We start from the raw sequence: 18,461 nt of genomic DNA, 5'->3' as shown, positions 1-18,461 counted from the left end.
TTTACAGAGTACCTAAAAAAATCGTGTAATGCCTGGTGAAGACACAAAAAACGCGCGATTAGTTGCCTCAAATATGGGTGCATCAGCCCGAGTCCTCCAGCACAGACACACTTCCGACACGCTGGACAAAGTTTAGATTTGGAGAGGGGGGCATGGAAGTTCAAAATTAAACAGCAATATCATCTAGCCCTCCGTCTAATGATTATGATGGTTGAACGCAAAGCTTTCTTCCTGCGAAATCGAATGGGAAATGGTCAAGGTCAAAGACGCTGCGATCAAAAGACCAAACTGCGTGCTGGTCCAATTCGACACTCGACTAGTCAAAGTTTAAATCCAGAAGGCAACCAAGGAAACCCATACGATAGAGCTTTGCGATAAACCCTCATCGTCGTTACACGAAGGTGTGCATGATTTTTCAAGCGTATACGTGGCAGCTTGTAAACCGACCGCAGCATTCAGTTTGAAGCTGAGTACAAGTTTCGGGCACCCTCCTGTCTTGCGTCCTTCAGCCACACAGGAGTTGGTTTTTGAAAAACCATTTACCAACTAGCCAGCAACCATTGCAATTCTTGTAAAGCAGTGCTTCACCACGACAAGCAATAGCGTTCTACTATCATGCGGTATTTATTCTATCAACAATTCCCGATGACTGTAGTAAGAGCATTTCTGTGAAATTAAACACGTTTCAGCCGTATGTAATGAAGTTACGGAAGCGCCCTCCATCACAATTTCTGTTTTGAGGTAAATCTTAGAGGACACCCCCAACTTTGTCTTTCGCTTGTGCAAGACGTCGACGCCGTTTCGTCGTCAACTGCCCAAGGCCAGCGCCGCAGCATTCCTAGATCGGTTGCACACACCGGCTTTGTGGGAGCATTTAGCTGCAGTATACTCCTCGATACGCGAAACTGCATGCAGGCATCAAAAAATTGCATGAAGCAACGAACTTTCACTTCCAGCTTGACTTCCAGGTTGGCGCATTGAGCGTCGTCTGCTATTTGTGAATACTGAGTATGGGCGTAAATCACACACATACCATGCCTCGTTAAGGTCACATCCACGCTCAAGATTTACCGATCTGAAGAATGCACGTGGGGTTACGTACGCTTTGCAAGCCGCTACGCAGAAAAACGACAGAAAGCCATGCACAGTTACGCTGCGCTGACCGCCACCGGCATTCCACTGACGAGCGGTTCGCCACTGGCGGCGCTGTTCGCTGAAGCGACGGTGGTGCCATACAACGGCCGCCCGGTCCCTATAAAGATCTGAGAGATGGCGCGAATAGTCCAGGTGTGCTAGAGGTCCTGTAAATAGCTCCCTGCGGGAGCTATATACAGGAACTCTAAGGTGTGCCAGCTTTGCGCTATGGCGTGAATTTTTGAACACAATGGAGAATGTAGCGGTATGTCAGCGACACTGCACGTACTGGTACATCAGTGACAGCGAAAGGGTTAATGAAAAAGGTGTGGCCCACGCAAGGTCATGACTGAATGAGGTCATGCGGTCTGAGCTGGACAGTCATGCTATTAATCCCACAAATGTAAACGGGCTAGGTGTGTGAGCTGATAGTGCGAGCACTTCCCGAAAAAGGTTGTAGCTAAGCTGTGCAAGTGTAATGATGGCAGGATCTGTCCCCCTCGTCTACGGTACACAAACGGCCCTTTCTGCATCGACAGTGAGCGCGCTGATGGGCTGCTGCACCAGGGGCGGATCTAGGTTTTTTTCTGAGAGGGGGGTCGGCTTCAATCAGTGATGATGATGATGATTATGAGGAGGAGGAGAAGGAGGAGTCTTTTTTTTGCAGATATTTCGCAAAACCAAAAAAATTTAAGAACTATAAAAAATCGTTAACTAGACTTTTTCTACTACCTGAGGGGTCCTCGTATTGGGGGTAAAAATTCAAAAATGAAGGGAGGAGTCAGGACTTCCGGAGTCCCCCCGTCTGGATCCGCCAATGTGCTGCACGTGCATGCACCTCAAGCAATCAAAAACACACCGAACCACTGCCATTTACAAAAAAAAGGGGTGCCAGTAGTGTTGACTTAGAGCACATTTACATAAAATCTCTCGACTTGAAGAAAATAAAGTGCAAAGGGACATGCAGGGATGTGGGGAGTTCGAACCCCAGTTGCTTAAAAAAATCCCTATTTCATATTTGCCGCGCTTTCGAGGCTCTTTTTCAAAAAAAGTGCTACGAGTTGTGCCGCGCCTCCGCCAGATGGCGCCACGGGTCCCGCGACCGAGAGAAGACGCAGTGAAACATCCCCCTCGCGAGGGGCACGATCAAATGCAGAGCATTTCCGGGGGCGCACGACGTTAAGTAGTTTGCGTTACGTTAATGTTGTTGCACTTGTGGCAACTGCTGACGAGAGAGCGCTCGTCAGCAGTAATTTGAATGAGTCAACGATATAAGGCGCGTTCGTAGCGTCCTAATTTGTGTCGGCTTTGTAGCGCAGTGGGTAGAGCACCATGTAGTCTTTGTCAAAATTTTGTGGGCCACGGCGACCGTGGCCGGAGCAGGCTCGCGGCCGGGCAGGGGCGCTGCGCTTGCCGCTTTCGGCTGGTTGCGCGGCTAAAGAGAGCGAGGGGAACTTTTGCTCTTGCTTTTGCAGTGTGTCTGGCGCGACAAGAGCAGCGCAAAGGCGCAAAGTGCCTGCGCTGAAGCGAAGTGCGCCTGCTCTGAGAAACCGGCCTCGCTGCACTTATCGCGCTACGAAAGGAAGCAAGAAAGTTCCCCTCACTCTCTTTAGCCGCGTAACCAGCCGGCAGTGGCAAGCGCAGCGCCCCTACTCGGCTGCGCGCCTGCTCCGGCCACGGTCGCCGTGGCCCACAAAATTTTGACAAAGACTGTACATTGCGTTCCGCCCGCAGGGTCGAGGGATCGAAACCTGGCGCCGGATAGTATTTTCTTTTATATAGTGTAGGGGGAGGGGTGCGGACAACGACGGTGCGGACTACGACGGGACAACGCGGGTGACATCGTGAGTTACTGAAATGCTCTGCATTTAAAAAAGGAACCCCCAAGGCTGCACCTCAAAGCCAGAGAGATAGAATAGCGGGTCCTCTTGAGCGGTTCGTCAAGATAATGTCGCTGGTGTAGAGCAAACCAGTTGATGGCGCTGGGCGCTTTCAATATATACCCGCCGCGGCGGCTCGGTGGCTAAGGCGTTGTGCTGCTGAGCACGAGGACGTAGGTTCGATTTTCGGCCGCGGCGGCCGCTTTTCTGGTGAAGGCAAAAAGCAATATAAACGTGCGTGTGTACGAGATTTCAGTGTACGTTAAATATCTCCAGGTGGTCAAAAATAACCCGGAGCCTTCCACTACGTCTACGGCGCGCCTCATCGACTGCGTTGCGTCGGCGCGTTGAACTCTGCAAAATCAATGGGCGCTTTCAGTTCTGTATCGTATAAAAAATGATGTAATGACACATCCGGGCACTCAACTCGTCCCTACAAAGTGTGGGCAAACGGAAGAATTGCTGAGTGGGCCCACCGGAAACCACTGTGTTCGCCTGGGCTGCTGGTGGTGAGGTTTGGGTGACGAGGGCGCGAGGTGTACGCTTTCATTACTGGTTCATAAACCTGCCACCAAGATAAAGCATCTGATTGCTTGCTTAGTTGATGCTAAAAGTTAAGAATTTTGCTAAAAAGGCCATGAATACAAAGTACAACTTTGTTCAAATTGAAAGAACCTGCCTTTGCTTTGCACTTTGGAAACGCGACAAAAAGTGTTTTCCTAACAGAAAAAATGAAAGAAATATTGAAAAAAAAGGGTGCCATCTCACTCTGCGAATGGGGATGTCCAGCAGGGTATAAAATGCTTCTCGTCATCTCGGTGGGCTTGTCACGTGTGGTCGGTTAGTGTCACTAGATAGGGGTACTGAGTATTGGCACTCTTTCCTATTATTGTTTCGTGCCGCTGCCACGGTCATTGGTTGGTTCGCATTATGTGACATTTGTTGACACTGCGACGGCCCATGGGCGCCATCATTTTGTTGTTATGCGTTTCAGTTGGTCAAATCTGGTTGGCTTAACTTGTCCGCCCTGCTCTGCGGCTCCACGTGACTGACGTCGTTGCGAACGCGAATCGAAGATGACGTGTGGAACAGCTGTTCGGCAGCAATAGTATGTCCAAAGATGCCGTTCCGCTGCTTCTTCGGTAGTGTTGTTAGGAAACAGTCCGGTCGCAGTTTACGGCGAGGCCGTAAATGCGGCAATTTGGCAACACGGATGACCGCCAAAATGGCCGCCGTTGCTGGCTTGCGTGCCTCAGTGGCGGTACTCTAATGCCTCATCTACTGACACTACGCTCGGCTTGTCTGGCGCCAAATGCTGGGTCCTGCCTAGCCTGACGCTTCGGCAAGGGCTGCTCTATTTAGTGACCCTATTCCTGCCTGACTTCGAACATAATCTGCAACCATAATCTTTATCAGGAACACATGGTGGGGGTTCCCATTGTTCACAGGCGCCTTATCATCCATAATGCGGTTTCTATGCTTGTTTTGTGGTTTCCTTAAATGAATCCCGAGCTCTATGGTGTATGCCTGATTATCCTGCCGCATGCGCTCGGCGTCTTAGGCCTCGGTGTCTTAGGCCCGCGGGGATGATTGTTGCCCAAGGCGATGAAACCGGTGGGGGCCGGGTAGAAGCTGTAAAAAGCATCACAGGCAGGTGTAGCGTCATGTGGGCCAGCACTATAGGAACACAGTTGTCAGTTTGTTAACATCCCTGTATGCGATCAAGTGCAACTGTGGACCTAACTATAGTCGCTCAGTGCTGTTTCTCGGCTGTGGCTGAGGCCAGTGGCTGCCCTTTGCACAAACAAGGTTGTGCGACGTCATAAAGAGATGGCCGGAAAGTGGCTGTTGGGCAGTCGCCACTGGTTCGTCAGTTGTCCTTAAGGGGGGACGCGGGGATTGAGAGTGCGACAAACACAGACGACTGCACAGGTGCTGCCTGTCAGCCAAGTTTATTGCTATGACATCTTGCACATAAATACAGCGAATATCGTGGCAACAAGACAACGAAAAGGAAACAACTAAGTGAAAATAAATCGGTGAAGCTGTCACCATTTGCTTGCATTCATTGATTGTAGGGCTTAACGCGCTGACGCAATGCAGAGGATGAGGCGCACCACAGGAGAGGGCTCCGGATTAACTTTGACCAGAGAGAGAGAGAGAGAGTAAACTTTATTGTTAGAAAAAGGGTTGCGATGGAGCTATTTCAGCTCAGTGTGAGTGGTTCCTTGTTCACCGGTTCCCATATGCTTCCCGAGCCTCCTGGCCCCTGTGGATCAGCCGAAGTTGGTCTTCCAGGGCGGGGCTGGTCAGCAAGATCTCCCATCGCTCATCCTCTATGCTGACGGAGTCAGCAAGAATTGGGGGGGACTTGAGTTTTGTGCATTCTCCGATGGTGTGTTTCAGGGTGCCTGTTTTTGAGCATAGGGGACATTCTTTTGAGTATCTAATTGGAAACATTCGGTTCAGGAGTAGAGGGTGTGGGAAAGAGGCTGCCTGTATCTGTCGATATATTGATTGTTCTTCCCTGGATAGTTTATGGTGAGGGTGCGGAAGGCTTCTTCTGTTCTCCCTGTAATGTTTGAGGATTTCTGCGTATTTCGTTATTGGGTGCATCCCTTCTTCCGTTTCCTCTGTGACCCGGAGGTTTAAGTCTCGGGCCTGTCGATGGGCGAATTCGGTGCCCTCGATCGAGGAATGCGCAGGGACCCAAATGAGTTCAATTCTTGTTTCCGGGGGTTTCCCCGCTTGTCAGGATTTTGGTGCCTGGGGATCTTTAACGTCATTTGCTTGCAGACTGTCAAGATGGGAGATTTATTCGGCTGATAATGCGACAGCGGAAAAGAAAGCCTACCCATTTTTTTTCATTGCTTTTTTGTGAGCTTCAATAATCTCCCTCTTGTGTTGCTTATTTTTGTCTGGTTGTGGTTTACACTCACGGCCTGTGCATTGTATGCCAAGATGGCCTCTCTCCATGTGGTCGCTGCGTTTTCTTGATCTGTCGTTGATGCACCAGCCCTGTTGTGCGATGCATTGCCCGTGTGTGGCTTGACAAGCGAGAGATACTCGTGCGCTCAGCTAGCTGCCGTCTCTGGTAGGGCATTGGAGGCAGCCGAGCATGCTTTCATTGACCCCCACAGCGCTGCGTTCTCCTGGGGTACTCTGCAGGGCCCTGTCTTGTGTCGCACCTTACTCAGTGTGGTTTTTTTTACTGCGGTTAGGACTGGGCGTGCACCGCGTGAAGTCGTCCTACTCCTCAGAGACCTTGCAGAGGTGCCACCTGCAGCAGTGACCAAAAATTACGAAGGCACCTGAGCGCTCTTTGTGGTGCAGTGTTGGCGTTAGATTGCCATTAAATCGGATGAGCACCAAATTGCCTGAGCAATGTGCCAGTACTGTGGGCTTGAATCGCTGGCGGGTGCTGGGCCGGCACCTGTGTCTCTTTGCGTCTTTCAGTCTGTGTGACCCTGGTCATGACTGTGCCTGGCCTTGCACACTTCTTACAGCGGCTGCTGGCACGGGGGGAGTTCAGAGTGCAACGTCAGGCCATCACATCGCCCTTTGCCGCCTGCTATGCCGCATGGAGGCGCTACTCTTGCATGCTAACCGCAAAGGACGTTTAGGGGAAGTGTAGTTTTTTATCTGGCCTACTTCTCTAATCTGCATGCCAAAAAATACTCATGGAGGCCCCCACATATGCACCTGACACACATTTCTAAGTTGAAAGCCACAGCGCATTCTCTTTCCATAAGTAGGGATGCAGACTCGTTTTGCATTATGCATATCCTGGGTTTGATTCTTACCCAGGCACAAATTTATTTTTTTTTCCAACTCATTTACTGTTTTTGCACCGTTGGTCATGTTCAGTGTCATCTCGTGGTCTAACTGCAGGATTTCTACTCTATGGAGTCAACTAAAGCTTTTTCATGGAAACATTGACCACAAGGCATTCCCTGTGCGAGTACCTATATTTGCAATATGTTCTGCTCAGGGGCGCAGCCAGAAATTTTGCTCAAAGGGGCTGAGATTCCACCTCGACCTGAACCATACGATTCTTCAAGGGCATAAAAATATGTATACGTAACTATTCACTGAAATTTCTTACTATTAACTGAAAATACAGAATTATTAATCGACCAGATTTAGGGGAAATCCCCAAGGTGGAGTAAGTTTCTGCGAAGGAAAGTTTCTGATGAAGCTGTTAGCTTTCCTTTGCAGCCGTATGGCTGCATTGAGGTGGATGTCAAACTTTCCTTCGCATACATAATTATTGAAAACAAGGAAAACAAAATATTACAAAATTTATTTGCATGTTCTGAGAGTTGTGGCAGAACTGCTTGCAATTTTCTGTTTTGTCTACACAAGAAGAAATAGCACCTAAACAAATATGGAAATGCACGACAAAAGCCCCCCCCCCCCTCCCCGCCTACCCCCTGGTTCTGCGGACAGTCAATGCTTACAAATGGTTAGGTGATCAGCCTGATTGATTCGCCACTCTTAGGCACCGATTGACATAACCTAGAGGGACAGACAACAGACTTTTGTGGAGTGCGGGTCGTCTAGCTGATATCAAGGCCAGCATTTTGTATGCAGGCTAGCCACAGAAAATTTCTAAATAAGCAGACGCAACTGATTTTAGTTTTGCACTAGCATTGTTGAAGGTGGTGAAACACGGTGCCTGAACTGCGTTATGTGTCCAAGCAACTCCGTCGTTTGCAACGAAGCACGATTCCAGAGCCACTCGAAGGAAGAGGAGAGGTTGCCCAGTGCTGTCGTTTTAGCCGGTGGCAAGTTTTTAAACACCTCTTTTAATTTCGTGCGTGGCAGTTAAAAGGTTTCTTTGGTTTGGCTTTGAATAGTGCAGCCCTGGCCTGTTCAATTGAGCGACGGTGCGGAAGCAGACGACACAAGTGCAGCACCGGTTCCTGCGCTGCACTGGTCGTGAACTCGTGCAGGCCAAACTGGAGAGGCCTGAAGGCGTGTGGCCGCACGGCGCACTGTCGTGGTTTCCAGCATTCCTTTAGGCAGGACACGTACTAGATCTGAAAGTTCCCATTTCAAAAATTTCTGGGTGCTATCAGCAGAACCGTTTCCAGTGAAGGTGTTAAGTGATGCCCTTTCATGTGGGGTGGAGAAGATATACTCGACAAAAATCGGTTGTCTGTCCCTCTAACCCCTCATTTGCACCAGTTACAATGCACCATTAGGTACATTGCTTTGTCCCTGAAGTTATAAACCGGCAGAAATGTTTTTCACGTGATAATCTGAAGGAAAAAAAGATTGACCGAGTTGCTGCAATTGTCACTTGCATGTGTTTGATTCCCCATATTGTGTTATTTTTAAAATCTTTGCATCATGTCTATGCGGCACGGCGACTTAAGATTGAATTGGACCCTAAAGGCATTTTGTGCTTTAGATTTAAGTAACATCGTCTGCAATTTCTGTTGTCTGTCACCCATTTTCTCTAACCTTGCATCCGTAGCATAATGAGCTTTGTATGCATTACTGCTGCAACACACGAGTCCCGTTTTTGCCGTGTGGCGTACAGCAGGAGAAGAGCGTGCTCGTGCTACATGTGTTGTCGCACCCTGTCTGTGCAGCAACTGGGAGGACCACCCAGCGAACGGCTACCACAATGGGAACAGCGCCCCACGAGGCTTTGGTAACTATGCTGCACTTTGGTTGCGCCCCGCCAAAGGGCGGCACTGCCACCTTTCGGGGCCGCGTGGCTGTGCCGTGTTCCTTCTCTCTTTTTTTCTTTATGCTTGCTCCCTTTCCTGCTTTTTTCTTCTTCTTTTTCGGTCGCTGTGTCGTGCTGGTGCTTGCTTGGCCGTGCATCGGAACACCTGCCGCTGTGCTGCTGCTGCTGCTGCGGGCAGTAACGGTGTGATTTTGCTCAACTCTGCGACAGGTGGTGGGAGCTTGTTTGGTTCGGGAAGGGTGGGGAAAAACATCCTGTTGTGTGTGGCAAAAACATGCCAATTTGAGCGGACCTCTAGCAACATAGAACGGAACATGCCAGCTGTGGAAACCAGTTTTACAGGCAGCAAAATGACCAACGGGGAAGGTGTACAGGCTGTCGCCCCCTTCCACATTGTTATAGTGCATTAGCCGAGCTTGTCTGTGACAGGGGTCACCAGCACACAAGAGTTGGTGGGCAGTGTTCACGGCTGCCGTTTAAAAGGCACCACAGAGCAACAGGAAGCGAAGGGTGCAGTGCTACGAGGGAAGAATGGCTAGTACTTGCCCATGTTGAGACGTGCAGCAGCCACCACGGAAAGCTACACAGCCTCTTCGGAAAGCTTGCAGTTGAAGCGAGAGCCGTCCTGGCCCGAGGCTTGAAACTGTTGCTACAGCCTACTGACAGAAGTTGATCTACCAAAAGAACTGTCTTGCTGGTGGTGATGCTAACTGGCTTGTTTGGCATAAAAAAAAAGGCTTTGTAGCACCCTTGAAGCAGCGCCTACAGAAGGGGGTGAAAGGGTAAAAAGGTACAAAAAGACAGGCGTTGTGTTGGTGGCGAAGGCAAGACATGTCGGGATAGCTTCGCGGAGTAGAGACCAGACTCCACTCTTGGGCTTCGACAAAAAAGGGCAGTTCGTCTGTAATGCATGCAAGTACCCCCAGGATATCACAGATTGTCTGTGGAGTAAGACTGTAGGTGTGTGGCTGCATTTGGATGCCTAATTTACTTCTTTGTGAGAAACTCACTGAGAGGATAGGCATGGGCTGTAAGAAGTCGGTGTTAAAGTGTTGTCTATATTTTACGGTTGATGCTTAACCCTTTCGGCCCTGGATTTTTCATTTTGAGCAAAAAGTGTTTCCCTGTATTTTGTTAAACTTTAGGGTCTCATCAGCTTCATTGTTAGCTTACGTAAATCTGATGATTGAAGTTATAGCGTCCGAAGTACAAGCAAGAAACTGAGCTGTTAGTACAAATTATTATTGATCTGCAGATGTAATTAGGTCATAGGTAATCAAAATTTTTAACACGGGGCATGGACGCGGGTTCAGCTGACTAACAGTGGCGTTTAGTAGTGACCAAAATGAAAAAAAGAGTGGAAACCTAGTCTGCTATCATATTTAATGAGGCGTTGCGGAAAAAGCACCGGTTTTACGACGACTCATGAACTACCGTCGGCTATCCGAATTACATTGCCTAAGTGTTGAAACTCTTAATACACACAATTTTCGCGGCCAGTTTTAGTACAAATATCGCTTCTAGTGGAGAGGTAACTACATAGCAGTTGTTTCCTGGCGATGGGCAAGGTTTTGAAACCTCAGTAACTGGTTAAATGAACTGTAAAATCGAAACCTCGATTTAACGAAATTTGTGGCCCCAAGTACGACTTCGTTATATCGAGGTTTAACTGTATTGAACTTAAGGTGATTGCAATGTACATAGTAGCATATAATATATAATCCCTGTAGTGTTTCAACCGACAGAAGCAGGATGCAGTCTCTGGAGAGCCAACCCCAACGTCGTCGCAGCGGAGGTTGTGGCCGCGGCACAAGAAAAAGTTCTAACTCATCGCCTGAACAAGGATGGCAGCCTAGTTGTCAGCGTGCCTTCTCTCTCTGCGGCCAATCGTCTCCTCCATGTGTCCTGCTCAGAGTAGCGCGCCCCCGAACAAGTCTTATGCGGGAGTCGTCCTAGAACAATCGTCGACCAAAAATTCAAAAGTCCCTTCTGATGCTGGTTCTAAGGACGCATCTTCCCCCTCGAAACGGCGCTCCCATAAGGACCATAATGAATCAGCAAATCAGACCGGCCAGACAGACATTGTGAATATGCTTGTTCCGATGCTCTTTGCGGCGATCAAGGCATTGCTACGTGCCAACTCCTCCTCTCAGCGCTTCCCTGAAGTCGAGGCTGTTCTAGCCTTAGAACCCCTCATAGCATCTACTTTCAGGGTGCAACAGCGTGCCGGCCGATCGCAACAATGATGACTCAGCAATCATCGACATCTCCGAAAGTGTCTCTAAACGCCCACCTCAGAGGTTGTACCATCTTTCAATGGAACGCCCGTGGCCTGCGTTCGAAACTTGCAGACTTTCGTGAACTCGTACATTTATATCAGTTCCCATTCATAGTGATATCTGAATCACGTGTTGGGGATCTCTTTCGTCTAAAAAACTACCACATCTATCATTCGGAACGTTTAAATGGCGTAAGCCGGCTGTTTATAGGTTTCCGCAACGACGTGTCGGCTGCAGCCGTGGCCGTGCCACCTCATCACACTGAAGAATACGTCTGCGCCAAGACTGTTATCGGAAAACAACCATTTACACTCATTGGTGCTTACCTGGAGCCAGGGACTACCTTTGATGCTTCAAGACTCGAAAAAATCATCGTCAGCACGCCCGCGCCTCACATTATCTGCGGTGATTTTAACGCACACAACGAACTTTGGGGGAGTGCTTCTACGAATTCTCGCGGAGCAAGACTCGCCGAGCTGATGGTAAAATATTCTATTGAACCGCTCAATGACGGCAGTGTGACGTTCTTAAAAAACCCAAAGGCCACCAGCTGCATTGATATTTCGTTCGTTTCGAGCCATTACATCCGAAAATTTGCTTGGTGCACAGACTTCGAAACAAGAGGGAGTGATCACTACCCCATCCTTATATCCTCTCCCAGTGCAGCTATGTTTCGACGTGAACTGAGGGTCAAATGCACAGATTGGGAAGGCTACAGGGCGTCTGCAGACCTCAGAATCACAGCAGCAACTCCGGACGAAGACCTTACACCAATTTTAACCAACTGCCTTCAGGAATCCTCCCGAACCATGAAGAAACATTTACATGTAAAGACCGACCAAGACTACGAAAAATTACGAGCCGTTCGCAGGCGAGCAGAACGAAAGGCACGACGCACTAAGGCATTAGAAGATGTACGAGAGGCTCGAAGAACACAGAGGAAGGTGAGGCGTCACTTGGAAAAGTTGAGAACGCAGCGGTGGCGTGATTTCTGCTCAAAATTAGACTTCCACGAACCTCTGTCACGCATATGGCGCGTTGTTAAGGGAATGCGCAGCAATGTTCAGCAGCTATACCCATTCAGAGCGCTATCGTTGCACATTGGCATTTCCCCAAAAGAGGCGGCTGAAGAGTACTGTAGAATCCTGACCACAAAATCAGTACCTCCGACATGCCCCAGAAGTGGCTCCTCCGAAGTACCGCCAGCTGCTTGCCCCGCCATCGACCTCCCCTTTACCGTGCAAGAACTCAACGCAGCCATTTCCCGTGCCAACAAACGTTCTTCGCCTGGGCAAGACGAAATCACCTACGAGGCCATATCTCACCTGTCTCACCACTCTCGATTACGTCTCCTGGAATACTACAATTCACTCTGGCTCACTGGCACCGTACCTTCAGAATGGAAACTAGCAAAGCTCGTGGCCATCCTGAAGCCTGGAAAATCACCCACGAGGTATGATTCTTTCAGACCGATAGCTTTGCTAAGCTGTGTCGGTAAAATTATGGAAAAAATGATACACAGGAGAATGACCTGGTTCCTTGAAAGCAAAAAACTTTATCCACCTGAGATGAACGGTTTTCGCGAGAATAGAGCTGCCATCGACAACGTAATTTCCCTGGTTTCGTCTCTAGAAGACGAATTACATAACGGATACATCCCCATATCAGTATTCTTGGACATAAAATCGGCATTCGATTCCGTTTTCCATGATGCAATCCTAACATCTCTTGCTGCTCTTGGCTTCGGGGGAAAACTTTATGCGTGGATAACAAACTACCTACAGGGGCGAGAACTCTTCATGTGCACTCCAGAAGGCCCAACGTCCTACTACGCTATACAAAAAGGAGTGCCTCAAGGGGCCGTTTTGAGCCCTCTCCTGTTCAACCTGACACTCATCCACCTAAAGCGAGCCCTCCCGCGTGGCGTACATATCACACTCTATGCGGACGACATCTGCATTTGGAGTGCGGCGCGGTCACGTCGCACCACACAACAAAGACTGCAGAAAGCTCTTGCGAAAATATCAGCATACCTTTCGCCAATAGGACTGCATTTATCCTCTGAGAAAAGTGTTTCGATGGCTTTTACTCGCAAGAACATGAAGCAATATCCATTAGTCCTCGGAGGCCGTACCCTGCAATATGTACGTACTCAAAGATTCCTCGGAATCTTAATAGACCGCAGTATTTCGTGGGCTCCGGAGGTTAAAAGGCTCCGTACGAGAATATCTGCGATGTCAAAGATCGTCGGGTATCTTGCCGGTAATCGATGGGGCAGTGACTGCCGCTCCATGATACTACTCTGTAAAGCCTATGTCGACGGCATACTGCGCTACAGTCTCCCTGTCCTCCAAAATCTGTCACCAACAAGCAGGAAACAGCTAGACGCGGCAAGAAACAATTGCCTCCGTATCTGCCTCGGACTTCCCAGAGGGTCGTCGTGCTTGGGTACTGTCGCTGAAGCTGGCTGTCTGCCCTTGGACGTGATTAGGCTCCAAGAAACCGTGCGGATACACCTGCGACATCGGATGCACGCCAAAACCCGTACAATAACCCGACTGATAGAAAATGGGAACTCAAGTTTCGGTCGAACATTGAAGTCGTTGCACCTTTCGATTCCCACCCAGGCACCAAATTCAATGCCGTCTCATTTCCCGCCCTGGACCCTATCGCCATTGCATATTAGATGCAACATCCCGGGAATCGACTCTAAAAAGAATATGAATCAAAGTGGCTTGTTACAGTTGACACTCTGCCACATTTGCCGACTATACTCAGGCACAAAACAAATTTTTACTGACGGGTCGTGTACGCCTGACCGCAGTTCCTCCGGGATCTTCATCTCGTCCACTGGACAGACGTTCTCTTATCGTCTCGAGCGGGCAACGTCATCTATGTCAGCCGAGCTTCACGCCATCAAGGAAGCCATCCGGTACATTCTCCGCCAACCGCCGGGGCAATGGACCATCTTCACTGATTCCAAGGCAGCCCTCCAAAGTCTACTGCGCAACGACTGCTTCAGCATTCACGAACACGCCTCTCGTGAAATAACTTACTTGCACCACCAGGCCAAAGACACTGGGCACCAAGTGACATTTCAGTGGCTACCAGGCCACTGTGGTGTTCCAGGTAATGAAAAGGCAGATGAAGCAGCTCGCAGGGGCCTTCAAATGCATAATATGAGGAAGGTCTTCTTCACCAAACATGATGCCTCAGCTATGACGAAGGCACTTGTTTTAATGGAGCGGAACCGTCTCTGGTCTCTTCCAGAGCACCACTATCCGTTCTTGCAATACATAGACCCCGAGCTGAGGATTAAGCTGCCAGAGCGACTTCCGCGCCGACTAGAAACTTTGTATCACCGATTACGACTCAATGCAGCGCTTACAAAAACTTACCTGTTTCGACTTGGCGCCACCTCGAATCCTTACTGCGATAACTGCGGATCGCCAGAAACCGTGGAACACGTACTGTTAGAGTGCCCCGCTTACATGCTCGCAAGGTGCCGTTTGGAGCAGAAGATCGAACACCTACGCCCAGGACCAATCAGCCTACAAGTGCTCCTTGGCCCCTGGCACACTCCTTCAGCACAACGCAAAGCACTAAAGGCGTTGTTTGAATACCTGGACGAGATCGGCGTCACTGAACTGATTTAAACTACTGAGAACATGACGTTCGTCGAACTGTTCCCACAAACTACATGATGCCCGTTTCTTTTTTTTTTTTACTTCTCTTTTCTTTCTTCTGCCCTGTATCTATAGGGCCTTTTCTACCCTCCCCTACCCATTCCCCCGCCGAGTAGCATGTCGGTGGTACGATTCCGGCAAAACTCTCGGCTTTCTCCTCTAATAAAGAGCTTTCTCTCTCTCTCTCTCTCTCTTCTCTCTATAGCACAGTTAAAATTTCTGAGTGGCCATTCAGGCTGCCTTGTTTGTGCAGTATTTCAAACTGTCAGTTTAACTGTGCTGTGTGCGTTTGTTAGTGTTGTACCGGAGGGAGGCATGTCCCCAATGCACCAAGTGCAGTAGTGCGGTTTGACCACTGCCAAGGGTCAAGGCTTTGCCAAGGCTGCTCTAAATCTCTAAATCGCCTTTGCTAGAACATTGTTCTTTCAAGCAACACTGTTGTGTATATCCTTTCACATTTTGTTCTGTAGCCTGCGCAAATCACTTATGCCTTGTTGCACATCTCTCCCCCCCCCCCCCCCCCCCCACCACCAGGTTTTTAAAATTTGCTGAAGCTCCGTGCAATGATGTGCCGGCAAGCTCGCAACCTGAAAGTTGAGGAATTTCAAACCTTCTCAACGTGCAGAACCTGTACATGTGCAAACAAGCCAGTACTTGCCGCGAGAATGGTCAGCATGAAAGTTTTCACAACTGCGCTGGCGTCGGACCACATTGCGAGTCAGTGAGACATTGGCCCATGGCGTTTTTCATTTCTTTCAAGCGCTGTGAATTGGCCGGGACTGTCCGCATGTGCCGAACAACACCGGAAGGAAGGGTGCAGCCACGGGTTCAGGGTCTGAGTGGCGCTCGCTTTGCTTCCCTCTCCTGCCGACTGCAGGCCACATCGGCATCATGGTCCCCAACGTCGAGGACGCCTGTGCCCGATTCGAGAAGCTGGGAGTCCAGTTCGTCAAGAAGCCGCACGAAGGTGGGCGGCGGCCTCTGGTCATTCTCTGAAAACACTGTGGCCGGATGTCAGACTGGCTTGATTCCAGGCTCGTGCGCAATTGTGCTTTTTGTTGGCTCTTGATGGAGGAAAGCTCACAGGTGGCATGACTGAGCTATGTGCAACAGTGCCTGCATGTGTAGCAGAACTAAGCCTGACAGTTGTTGCAATGGGTACTGGTGTTCAGGTCTGGGCAGCAGCGGCGTATGCTTCACAAAACAGGCTGTCAAATAAGCTCATTTACTGAAAATGCTACCACGACCGTTTTCAAAATACTTTATTGCCTTTACAATGAATGCATGCACGTGGTCCTTTGGCAGCCTTTATGGTGAACACAGTGATCTCAGGGGCACCTGGACCTGCTACGCCACAGTGAGGACTATAGTCAGTGGGGTGAGGCATTGGGCCAGTTGGCTTTGCATTGCTGCAGACTGCCCTGTGGGTTGCACAAGCAGGGTGGACAGCGTGAGCACAAAAAAGAAGCAAGAGCAGAGCGCCCTTCACCAGCTTGTGGCTCTTCGCTTTTCGCACCTTCCCCCTTTGTGTAACTCTCTAGGCCCGTTTCACTCCTCATGCAGATATTGTGCACTTGTAATAAACCAGCTGTTTGTGTCCACTCAGGCTGTCCACTGGGTTCGTGTGTCGTATATCCCAAACCGCAGTCGGGAATAAAGAACTGCCAAGCTGTCCTAGCCACGTAGCAGTACGCACGCGCAGTCGGCAGACGTATGGCCTGGTAACAACCGTACGACCGTCGTTGTTCCACTCGCTCACTAAGCTGTGAGCAGGCGGACGGGGATATCTGTCATCATACCCTGGATAATCTCCCAGCAACGTCCCCATGAACACAGCGCGCTTCTGAACTCGGCTTGCTGGGAAAAAGGTTTCCGTTGTGAAAGAGGGTGCCGGCGAGAGACCAGTGAGGGTGACCGTGCTCTCTTGTGTTTATTCTGAGGCAGAAAGTTGGGGAAGTTGGTTGCTGACTGGGAAATTCATCGTACCAGCAAATATTACCCAGGACCAAGTGAAAAGGACGAAAAACACGCTAGACGTGTTTCTAGCGCATTTTTTGTCCCTTCTTTAGCTTTGTCCTGTGATGTTCGCTAGTACAATGAATTCCTTACTATCGTGCCTTGGCCCAACAAAATTTGTGTTATTTCCATTTTCTTCGTTCCCCCATCTTGCGTAGTCCTCTTGAAAGATAAAGCCTCGATTTAACGAATTGGTGCCTTAGCAGGTGTGAATTCGTTGTGCTGTGGTTCCAGTGTAAGCTGCAGCCACAACGCAGTAATTGTGGCTTCACTTTGAGAGACAAAGCGGGTGACATAAACAGCCATTTAGTAGCACAGCTGAAACTATGAAGTGGGAAAGGGCACTGCTTTTGTAGCAATGTTTCGAGGTCTGGTGCCTTGCATATTCAATGACTGAAACACTTGCGCCATTTCACTACATGTGTGACAAAGTTCAGTGGCACAGGACTGTTTGCTCCGAAAAAAGCGATCCATTTCGTTCCAACAAAAAAAAAGTGTACTGAGGAAATGTGCTCTCGTGGCCGCATTACAATTCACGTATAGGCCAAGCGATCCAATCTCTCTGCCTACTTTTCATTGCAGGCAAGATGAAGCACATTGCGTTCATCCAGGACCCAGACGGCTACTGGATTGAGATCCTCAACAACAAGACCGTGGTCCCGTAGTAGGGGCCGTGTGTGCCACTAGCGACGAGTCCCTCTCTGTGCCAAGCGCTTGCACCAGATGGGCTTCAATAAAAGTGCCTTCATGCCTGTTCGCTTGGGGCAGTTTGTGATTTGGAGGCGGAATGGCTGCTCCTCCCGAAATTGGTCACATGGGGCCCTATTCTCGACTACACAGTGAATTTGCCATGTTTTTTGCGTAAACACAAGGTAAACAATAGCGACGTACAGCTCGTGACATGCAGTGTAATTTGATGCTTCACTGATAAAGATCACCACCAAGGTATCAAATATTGCTCATAAAAGACGTAAAGACACTTGGCATGAATTATAAAAATTAGGACGGCAGCTGAGGCTGGCAAGAGAAACGCATTTCTTCAGGCCAGAATTGGCATCAATATCGCAAGGCGATTACAAAAGCGAGCGATGGGCGGGTGTTGATCTAAAGAACATCAATCTTTTTCACCGTATCTATTTATTTATTTCAATCGCTTTTAGTAACATGCGCAGTTGAGCTCTCTGCTTCAATGCAAGCTTTGTTGCATTATCACCTTCCCGGCCATCTCCGCTGCCACGCTATCGTCTGCCGCTATTTTACAAGTTTATGGCATGATCACAGGAAAACATGGCTGTGACCATCGGTTGTGTGATGTAAGGACAGACCTGATAACGGCGGAGCGTATTGATGCCGCCAATTCAGTCATTGGTCAAGCTCGACCGTAATCAGCGCAGTAATGAATACAACTACGTTTCCTTTGTTATTCTTTTCTTGAATTTGATCATATAACCCACCAGCTTACCAGGATGAGTGTGGAAAAATGGCATGCTTTGGGGTCTTCGTAATGGAGAGGCTTGTACTGCCCTCTTATGTAATGTTACGCCAAACAAATAACTGCTATTTTATTGCCGAACAAAAAAACGATGCGGGACGTTATCTCTATGCGCCGTTATTGCTGACTTGAAAATAGTCAAAAGTATTATTTCTTCTACTAGGAAGCAATTTTAAACCACGCATCGTGCAAAACTGCACCTGCTACAAATTCGCGGGGATTTCACGACACCGACCGCCACTTGCAAGCTGTTACGTAACCACACGTCACAGG

General features: G+C 49.1%; 1 protein-coding gene across 1 annotated transcript in view; it reads left to right on the top strand.

Moving 5' to 3' along the window:
• Glo1 (Glyoxalase 1) overlaps nt 1-17,453 on the top strand; it is a 41,824-nt gene extending 24,371 nt beyond the window's left edge. The window contains exons 2-4 of the mRNA XM_077681650.1: nt 8,615-8,676; nt 15,558-15,647; nt 17,279-17,453. Of these exons, the coding sequence (XP_077537776.1) occupies nt 8,615-8,676; nt 15,558-15,647; nt 17,279-17,361 (235 nt within the window). The 3' untranslated portion in view covers nt 17,362-17,453. The remainder of the gene's footprint in view (nt 1-8,614; nt 8,677-15,557; nt 15,648-17,278) is intronic.
• Nucleotides 17,454-18,461: the final 1,008 nt, after the last annotated feature.

This window comes from Haemaphysalis longicornis, unplaced genomic scaffold (assembly GCF_048455015.1).
Source record: "Haemaphysalis longicornis isolate Haplotype H1 unplaced genomic scaffold, Haemaphysalis longicornis Haplotype H1 scaffold_8, whole genome shotgun sequence".
Taxonomy (NCBI): Eukaryota; Metazoa; Arthropoda; class Arachnida; order Ixodida; family Ixodidae; genus Haemaphysalis; species Haemaphysalis longicornis.
This window is presented reverse-complemented; position numbering and strand designations above follow the sequence as displayed.